Consider the following 10,289-nt stretch of genomic DNA (forward strand, 5'->3'; position numbering starts at 1 on the left):
GGAGAGTGATTTGACGGCGGAAGAATGGCGGCTGACGGCGGAGGAAATCGAACGGGAAAAAGGCAGAAAAGATTTGGTTTCTGCAGCGAAAGAGTTTCGACTTTGGTTTTAGTTTTTTAGTAATGATGAACAAGATAAACTGAATCATATTGCTGGGTTCAGTTTAATACTTTAATGTGAAGTTTTGTTTAGTTTTTTAATTTGTAGTGGATGGCAAACAAGTTAGATTTGGAGGATTATTGGGGAAGAAGATTTTGGGTAAAAATTGAATCGTATTGAGATCAATATAATGTGAAGTTTTGTTTAATTTGTTAATATGGCTAATTAGAATTCAACGATTTATGTGTTTTCTTGTGTGTTTTACAAGCAATTTTTTACTATTTTTTATGGGTTGATGATAATTTTTTTGATGATGCTCAATAGATGACATGAAGATGATAATAGTAATTAATTGATAATACAGTACTAGGTAAAATTAGAATACATATAAATATAAAAAATTTAATAATAAAAGTATATTGCTTTGCTGGCAATACTGCTACTTTAATGTTTGTAAATTACTAGTAGCAGATTCTATGTTTTCTGCAACTACACCTTGCAAGTGACACTAATAAATTCATGTTGGTTATGTTTTGTAACAATATATGTACAGTATTACATAAATGGATAACCACTAAGACCAGAAGCATAAGAATATGGGAAGATTGATCATACAAAAACAAGTGCAAATAATAATGAAAATATACATAATATATATAACTTGTGTTCTTTATACAAGGTTGCCTTTGATTTTCAATGGAACACGTGAAACACTACTAAAAACAAAGCAAGCCAATACGATAATAACGCACTTTTATAAGAACCGAAAGAAGAACGATTACATGACACAAAAATTATATTTACATGTTAAATGGAAGGACACAATTGAATGATGTACATCATAGGACAGTGTTGATATGGAGTGCTTTTAGTAGTGAAGTTGCCATCTGTTTGACCAAAACTTGACCACCCGAGCTTTGACCATCTCTGCGCTCTTCGATTAAATTTTGAAGTTTTTGAGGCAAGTCGTTTTCTACGATCAGTTGTTTTGGACGTGGGTGATGTTCGTATACAGCCTGCAGTCACATAATATCATATATTAACACATTAATAAGTATATTAGTCACCTAAAAAGTGTACTACACAAAAAAAATTACAAACCTTGATAAGTTTAAGCAGATTGAGACGAGCTATAGCATCCTGGTGATCGAGTCTTGATATGAGCAAAGGTGTCAACCCATTAACAGCCAACGTAGTATTTATTCGAGATGATTTCCTGAATTTTTAAAAAAATATATATATCATGGATTTTTAAAAAATACACAAAAACAAGAAATTAAGCAAACTACAGAAAAAAAACATACGTGATAATCTTCAAAAACGGTTCTAAAATGTGTAGGAAAAACTGTTCCGGGCAGCACTGGAAGAATTTAACCAACTTCTGAACCGCTTCCTTTTTTAATAATGCTTGTTCAACTTTTTTGTTATCGTTGTCATGTGCCAAGCACACGGCAATCGAATCTAATGCGGTTACGGACCAAAGTTGGTCTTCGAGTAAACTCAAGTATACATCCATTCCACCATGAGCTCGTAATTGCTCACGTGAATTACGTGATGCGTGTGCCATGTCACATAACAAGGGCAACGCGTATTGTCTTAATGGAGAATCTGACATAATAAAACGCATTAAGTGTGGAATGATTCCGTTTTCTGCTGCTTGTTCTTGTCTCCTCTTGTTTATCTTGCATAGGTTGAATAGTGCATTCAGAACCTTCAACAAGCAAAATATTAGAAATCGATTAGTCAAAGCACTTCATGAATCAAAAGTAAAACTATACTTTCACAATATCTTTATTTTAAGGAATGTTTGAATTTGTGTTTTAAAGCTAATTATTATAAAAATTAATACCTCGTGATGAATTTGAGACACAAGAGGACCGTCTTTAAGGTCAAGATTAGGAATAAGATGCTTAATAGCATCAGCTCTTTGTAGATGTTCTAAGCAGTGTGGATCAGTTGACAAATGATTAATGCATTTTAGCAGCTGCAAATTAAGACAAAAATAGGTTAAGTATTCACAATTGAAAGTCAAAGTCAAAAAAAGTTGACTATGAAAAAAAATACCGCACCTTCAACAAGATAGGAGGTTCGATTTTATTGAACATTTGAAAGAGGCGGCTAAGCAAACTTTGGAGGCACATATACGACTTCACTGTCGAGTCAGCACCAGCAAACTCAAGTAGAAGATCTGCAACTTTTTCCAAATATTCCCTCGCCACGTCAGCGTTCCATGGTGGGACCATGTGGGACAGGAGTCCTGATGACGTGGCACTACCTGGTCTAGCATTTAAAACTCCAGAACCTGAGAGTACACCTGATGCTGTCTGGGATACAATACCTGATGTGGAAGCCCCTCCCTCATTGGGTCCCACAAACCCAGTTTTTTTATTAGGTACTTTGTGATGAGTCTTAGTTGTCGATTCGGTGTTAGCGTTTTCTTTTCCACGACTAGAAACCTCTATACAATAGCAAAATCTAAACTCAGTAAGGTAACAAACAAGATACACTGACAAAAATTAAGGTGGCAATTTTGACCCAGTTATAATTACACAGGTCAACTTGTGCTATGTAATGCCTCTACACATAAAAATTGTAATGGTTAAATAGAAACAGGTGGACCAGATTAGGCTTGTCAAACGCGCATCAATGAGCCAAATAAACAGAAGCATCTGCGAGTCAGTCCAACTCAGCCCGACATGTTAAACTAAACCCGTTACCCAACCTGCCCATTTTGCCACTTATACAGATAACAACCTAAATTACACTAACAAAAAGAGATACTTCTGAAAAGAAGATTAATGTTTACCAGCAAATTCAGCCATTAAGAAATCAAGCCCATTGGTCTTTTTCTCATTAGATGAATGCAAAAGTGGCAGTATGGTTTCATGTTTCTCCAGCCCGGTAAGATGTTTTACATATTCAAGTTGTCCTGAAAAATGTCGTGATGGGGGTTCTTTTTCCAACAGACTTAAAAGTGGTCGCACGTTTTCTTGTTGATTTGTTGCATGATACCCATTTGATGCAGAATCTGTTGACTTTCTAGGCCTATCGGTAGACAACCTTCCAAAATTAGAAAGTCGTTGTCTAGGTTCTACATCCTCTCTATCCATTGATGTTGATTCGGGCGATTTTGAAGAAATTGGAGGTTCGGTATCAAATTTTGAATCGGGTGAGTGAGAGGATGAAATTCTAGAAGATTCTTGAGGTCCAGATGCGAAAGGATGATCTGTTACAACTGCATGTTTGACCTTAAGATGATCAGGATGATCTGAACCATTGGATGGGTTTTCGTTCTGGATGAAAGTATTACTAGTAGGATCTAGTGGGCCTGAGCGGGGTCCGCCTCCTCCAGATATTGAAGCTAGCCTTGTGGCTTCATTTAAGCTATAAAGGGTATTGATAAGCCTAAGTAATATTCCGTTTTTTGCAGCTATGCGACAAAAATCATTCCTGAGTGTTGATCTTTGGAGCTTAAATACTTGCCACATGCCATCAATGGCTAAATGAACCATTTCCCTGAAAATCAAATAAAAAAATTAAAAATTTGTATTAGTATTCACCAGGTAACTTCAAATTTATCAGATATTAGTATATTAGTATTCATCTATGTGCAAGTGAAAAAAATGTGATGACATCATACATACAACCATTAAAGGTGGAAACATCAACCCTAATATATAATCAAGTGCAATTAACATTAAGTCATATTTGTAAAGTAGCATTAGCGGAAAATTATGATAAAATTCATGAAAGTCACCCAATCATTTTATACAGCATAACTAAAGGAGTAGATTTGTATAATCATATCCAACAAACTAGAAAATTATTAACATATTCAATATAGGGATAATACCCACAGAATTAGCCATTTTAAGTTGTCACCTAACCCGCCCCACCCGCATGTTTCACAACATTTACTCAATAAACACCCAACAAAGATTCAAATAACAATGTGAGTTTTCTTCATGTTGAAAATATATCAGTATAAGAATCTATGAAAATAACTTGTATGGTACGAATTAAGGTGAGAACCTGTATTTTGCATAATCAGCCTCAAGAAATCCCACAAGAACAGGTATCCCACGACAAGCTATAAACATTTGCAACGTCAATGAGCTGTAGCAAAAATGCATCCACTTCAGTAAATAATCATTGTATAATAACTAATAATTAATAAACAAAGTAAATTTATACAAATCTATGGGACATGACAAATTTGGTTACCTCGACTGACAAAGTTGTTGCAAAAAGTAGGCCGCTTCCATACGAACCTCTCTTGTTCTATCAGGCACCGCAAAACCCATAACAACAGGGACCTGAGAAGGTTTCTCATTATTTAAAAAAATCTAACAAGCAAAATTTTAAAAAAGCCCACAACAGTTAAAATAAAAAAATAAAAACCCCAGATAGAGTTCTTCTCCAAATTTCTAATTTTTTTTATTACAATTAGTGTGTCAAATACCACTAAAAAGATCACACTGTTTATATACATTTTGTTCTTTTAAATGAAAATAATATAAATATAAGAGGTTGTATACATTCTAAATAGACCTTTATGTGATTATACATATTTGAAGCATTAATATATATAGAACATACATGAAGCGACCCACTCAAAAGTATATGGGTCAAAATTGCCACCTCGTTTCTACATTACAATACAGATGTATTTTGGAGTAGTAACCTAGAGTCGTGAAGTGTACAAAAATACTTACAAGGCCAACAAGACAAGCATTTTCCAGAAAGTCAGTATTATCCTTGATGATTTGATTTAAAACCTGGAGCACAGAGCATATAACCTGTTGCACATAAAGAATAGCAAATACATTATTAGTACATATCGGTTACAAAACATACAAGACACTATGAATGGTCATACATACCCGTGTCCTAGGAACCTCGAGCAATTCAAGAAGCGGAAGCAGGCCATGTTGGGTCATGAATACAAGTTTCTGCTCAGGGCGGTGTTGAAAGAAAACCGTTAACTTTTGACAAGATGACACAACCACATCTTCTGATTCCTCGGGTCTCAATTGTGAAACTAATTTTCCAAACTCAACAGCCTATAGATTGAACTTTGAATTAGATATTTGTACACAGCTGTAGAAACTAAGATATTTGTATCCATAGCATTTAAAGTAACCTAATTTAAGATGTGAAAAGAGAGTACCTGAAGGTGGTAAAGATTGTCTGCAGGTAGTTTATCATCAAAACCCTAATAACCATATAATATAAGACATATACAGAGTTAGAGGTGGCAACACACGCGGTACATATAATAATTCAAACACTTTCAGGTCAAAATGAGTAATTTTGTACTGGGCGGGTCACAACTAGTTGACTCAGAACACCTTTTATCCAAAATTTCTACAAGTAGTGTCATATATGATAAGAAACTTACCAGACCATTTATACCATTTATACTGATCACATCCTCCTTTAATACACCCATCATCAGATGAAGTATATCTTCCCCATTAGATGACTGACCCGTTTCACCCTCCATTTGCTTTTGAGCAATAGTAGCTCTTAACTGGGTCGCCAGGTCAGCTTTCCTGCTATCGGTAGCGAATGTACTACCTTGATTTAAATGTAAGGAGGAAGAAGATGTTGAGGCTTCATTGCTTTTATGTATCGGGTGAAATAGATCATCTAACGAAGCATCACCAGGTGTATCACTAAACTTACTCAGCTCATTATTTTCAACTGTTTTTATTCCCTTTACACCCTTTTGATAACTGTGGTCATAGGCTTTGCGTCCAGATTCATGAGGACTGTTATTGACAATAACAGAATTTCCATTTTCTTTGACTTTTTTGTCTACTGTGGCCTTTGACTTTGACTCTGAAGATCCAGATTCACCATTTGTTATCACTACCTCATGCACGTCTATCAAATTAGACGCTTCATCATTAGCAGATGATTCCAATGGTGATTTATTATGAATTGCCAAGGTGGCAACTTGGTCTGCTGACAGATCATCATCAGATTCAACTGCTTTTTCGTCGATAGTTGAATCATTTTCCTGAATTTAATATTTTTAGTAAGTAACAAAACCCCAAACAATTAGATTATCAGTTCAAATCACAAAGGAAATACTTTGACTTTCTCTGCAGGCAGGTTTTCAATGTTGCTTAAACCATCTGGATTTAAAATTTTCACACTCACTGAAGCATCATCTTCTAAATTTCTGAAAAAAATTTAAAAAAAAAGTTGCTATTCAGATATAAATAATAGAATTGGAAATATTGATCAGTAAATATGATTAAGTAACTACCTCAGTGTACCACTATGTCGAAGTGAAGACTGCAATACAACACGTCTTGAATTTTGTAACGAGTATTGTATCCAAGGGTGAGATAGCAATGTCTTTGCATCGGGTCTCAGCTTAGCATCCTAAAAACCGAAGTTGTGTGTTAAAAAAGAAAACTTCAAAATAAAAAAGCGCCAAATTATCTATCCCAAATGACCAAAAGTAGGTCAAGTTAGGCTTGTTTGTTAATCTCTTGTGGTTTGTTTAAAAAGGAACAACATATCTGAAGAAAATATAACTATTTGGCATTTGAGAACTAACCCATCAGACCAGATAGTGCTGACCCACAAAGCCAGTGATGTCCATTATTAAATGTTATGAATAGTTTTACCTATCAAATATGATCAAAATCTATATTGATGTTATAGATTATGTTGGATTAAACCAATTTAGGAGAGGTACTAGGCATTTGAAACTTTTGACCTATTCCATCAATCCACATTATAACTAACTTTATTACTTTTGATGAAACAATTTATCAATAACAGATTTAAAATCAACCTCACATACCTTTTTAAAGCATTGGTGTAGAAAATCTGTAATGCCAGGTGACAGGCTATCTGGTATTGGAGGACTTTCATCCTGAAGACAATTTGAAGAAAGTCAAAAACAATGTGAAAACCATTGCAGTCAACGCCAAAACATCAATGTCAGAACATAAATATATATATATCAAACAATAAGAACAAAAAATTATTAAAAAAAAGAAAAGAAAAACATAAAATACCTGAACAATCCTAAAGAGAGCGGGCATAGGTTGAAGATCATAATAAGGAGGTATACAGGTAAGAAGCTCAATAACAGTACAACCTACACTCCATATATCAGATGCTGCACAAACTCCTGACATTTCAATTACCTGAAAATGGAATTAATAAGAATCAAATCAAATTTATAATTTAAAAAATAATAATAGAAAATTAAAATAAACCTCAGGGGCCATCCAGTAAGGTGTGCCAACAACTGAATGTGTATTAATATCAGCTTCAGTTAGCTTTGTGGCAACCCCAAAATCTGCTAATTTTACAAGACCCTGAAATAAAAAAGTAAAAAAGGTCAACTATAAAGCAAAAACAAATTAAAATAAAGTAATCCAATTGTTAATAGACTAACCTCTTTAGTAGTCAAGATATTTGCACCCTTGATATCGCGATGAATAACCCCTTGTTCATGAAGATAAGCCAATCCTTCCAAAACCTACCACAATTATAAAAGTCAGAATTAGCAGATTATTATTAAAACAGAGCAAACGTCAAGCCCAGTAACAAATTACAAACCTGTGCTATATAAACAGCCACCAAAGATTCAGGAAATGGCCCAAAATTATTTGGTTTGATAATGTTTGCAAGTGACCCATTCTCCACATACCTGATATAATAAGAGTGCTTTCAAACATGATAACACTGATAAACATATCTGATAAACATATCATAATATCATTACTATAATAATAAGTACCATACTTACTCAAGAATTATATAAAGATGGGTCCTTGTCGTTAAAGATCCAAGATATTTTACTATATTCTTGTGGTTCAAATTCTACATATAAACAAAGGTTCCGTTTAGCAAAAAAAATCCAAAAAAGAACATGCATAACACTTCTAAATTCATGAATTATCGTGAACCAGAGACAATTGAATTAAATACATATATAATATTAAATATCAAATATTGACGATGTAGACGTTGGACAAAGGATTACCTTAAGCAAGTCAATCTCTTGCTGAGAAGTTACGAAGTTCAGTCAGTTCACAATTTGTCCATATAAAAAAATTGAAAAGCAGCAAAAAAGTTAATACAGAAGGCAGTAATTATCTAACCACAAACTACAATAATAACGAAAGGACAGGTTAATTAACCAAGATGGCCATCTTATAATAAATTGTAAGAAACACATTAGAGAAGATAAAATGCATCAAACTAAAACATTTTTAAAACAATTATAATATAATTCACATTAAACCGTCATAAGAAATATTCTGAATGAAGCTTCCCTAACAAATGCATTATCTAATGTAATTATATGCAAATGTAAGAATATTAGTGCTACTACGCATAAATGCTTACCACAAACTTAAAGAGTTGTGATTTGCAAAACTATAATTGAAACCAAATTCTGACTCTCGCTAAGATTCATATAGCGATTTAAATGAGAAACATACAACGGATACTATACAGGCGCTAAGTGAACAATGTAAACAAGAAAGTAAAACTTTCACATCTTCAATCAATATGTTGCTCATATTTCAATGGCTAGTCTCTAAAAATAGACAAGTAAGCAAACATCATACATGGTAATATATAATTTAAACGGTATAAATATCAATTGTTCATAGAAAATAATAACACGAGATGGGGGAATAGGGAGTTCATCAACCTCAAAAATTAATAAAATAATATTTAATACCATACCATTATGATGTTAAGATCCTCCTGTGCAATATTCTCCAAAGAAACTTGTTTTATTGCAACGAAATCTACATTATCTAAGTCCAAACCCTTGTATACTCGACCATATGCTCCTTTCCCAATCTCATCCCCTAGCCTCTTCCATATTCCAAAACAAAAAATCAATATACAAATATCCCATGCCGAAAGTAAACCATTAATATAAATAAAAAGACACGACTAATAAGATTTATGAACTAGCAACCACCCTATTGGCACGTTATTCAATCGGGTCAGAGTGAATAATTGTGAAAAGAAGGTCCAACACACTAACATTTCCAACCTTCTAATTCACTTACAAATCATTATATTACAAAACACAGCCTTATGATCTCAGCCTACATCTAGTTAAGTTCTATCATTGCGCGTGTATGCGGACTTGATTTAGGGTGTAACCATTTGTAAAAGGTCAAGGAAACTGAGATCGAAATACTACTTCGATACATAATTACGCAACATACCAGCACTCTGATAACTTTATACTCTCAAACATCATCATATTCTTAAAATTTTCAAATAACACCATATCATATTCTCATATACTTCGAATTTGAATTGTGACATCCAAATTCATTATTATAACCCCATTTCGCGGAAGATATGAAACGATACTAGAGGATACAAAAACTGAACAAAATTAGAAACAATTCTTACATATCTGTTGTCTAGGGTTTTCGATTTATGAAAAGCGGTGGTGGCAGCTTGCCGAGACATCGTTCTCCACTCCCTGTGTCTATCAATTTCAGTTTAGGAGGAGGGTTTTAAGATACCCTAGACTATGAATTCCGCCATTATTGTTGTTAATAGGTAGAATTGAGCCCTATACTGTTTCGATTTTATAAAATTAGGTCAATTCAAGGTTCGGGGATAGCACAATTGACCGGAGGAATGTGCTCGGTGGCAAAATTCCGGCGAACGATCGGAAAATGGAAGAGGGGTTGTAAAATACTGTTTGTTAGGCTGCTCTAACTGGCCTGTCTGTCAATGTCTGTTGCAAGCCTGATAACAGTGTTAATGTTTTTTATTTATTTTTTAATATAATAAATTAATAAAAAATAAATTTAAATTTAATTATTAATTTCACTTTCAATTTCAATTGGATCTCTTAGAATGAAACATGTCCGTTTACATTACATACCTACAGTACGTTTTTTTTTTTTTAAATAAAAAAAAAAAAAACCTACATTACGTTTTTCCTTTAGTGACTCTAGTTATTGAGTCGACAGCAAGCGTCAATTTATTGACGACTTGACTGACTCTTAGAGCCTAAATTAAATTTCAGGCATGATTTAAAATTCATGGAAATTTAATTTTACAATTTTCATGGCGTCTCAATTTTATTTTTTCAAAAAATTTTTCTACTTATTGGCCGGTGGTCCACTCGGAAGCAATCTATCTATCCTTCGAATAGAGAGAGGGATGACTTT

The 10,289-nt window shown here is 33.7% G+C and overlaps 1 protein-coding gene across 2 annotated transcripts; it reads right to left on the reverse strand.

Annotated features, from left to right (window-relative positions):
• Positions 1-765: 765 nt before the first annotated feature.
• LOC139847974 (MAP3K epsilon protein kinase 1-like) lies at positions 766-9,847 on the reverse strand. 2 transcript variants are annotated; one of them, XM_071837714.1, is made up of 23 exons: positions 9,517-9,847; positions 8,827-8,961; positions 8,117-8,137; positions 7,880-7,953; positions 7,690-7,780; positions 7,526-7,609; positions 7,344-7,445; positions 7,140-7,271; positions 6,923-6,994; positions 6,377-6,495; positions 6,199-6,289; positions 5,501-6,124; positions 5,270-5,314; positions 4,983-5,162; positions 4,815-4,898; positions 4,324-4,415; positions 4,132-4,215; positions 2,906-3,615; positions 2,169-2,557; positions 1,949-2,083; positions 1,404-1,810; positions 1,201-1,315; positions 766-1,115 (listed from the first exon to the last, which is right to left on the reverse strand). In XM_071837714.1, exons 1-23 carry the CDS (start codon positions 9,574-9,576, stop codon positions 939-941), a joined length of 4,023 nt encoding a protein of 1,340 aa, XP_071693815.1. In that variant the 5' UTR covers positions 9,577-9,847; the 3' UTR covers positions 766-938. The 2 variants fall into 2 exon arrangements, with proteins under 2 accessions (XP_071693815.1, XP_071693816.1); XM_071837715.1 differs by lacking the exon at positions 5,270-5,314.
• Between the last annotated feature and the right edge of the window lie 442 nt (positions 9,848-10,289).

Source organism: Rutidosis leptorrhynchoides, chromosome 5, assembly GCF_046630445.1.
Source record: "Rutidosis leptorrhynchoides isolate AG116_Rl617_1_P2 chromosome 5, CSIRO_AGI_Rlap_v1, whole genome shotgun sequence".
NCBI classification, from domain to species: domain Eukaryota; kingdom Viridiplantae; phylum Streptophyta; class Magnoliopsida; order Asterales; family Asteraceae; genus Rutidosis; species Rutidosis leptorrhynchoides.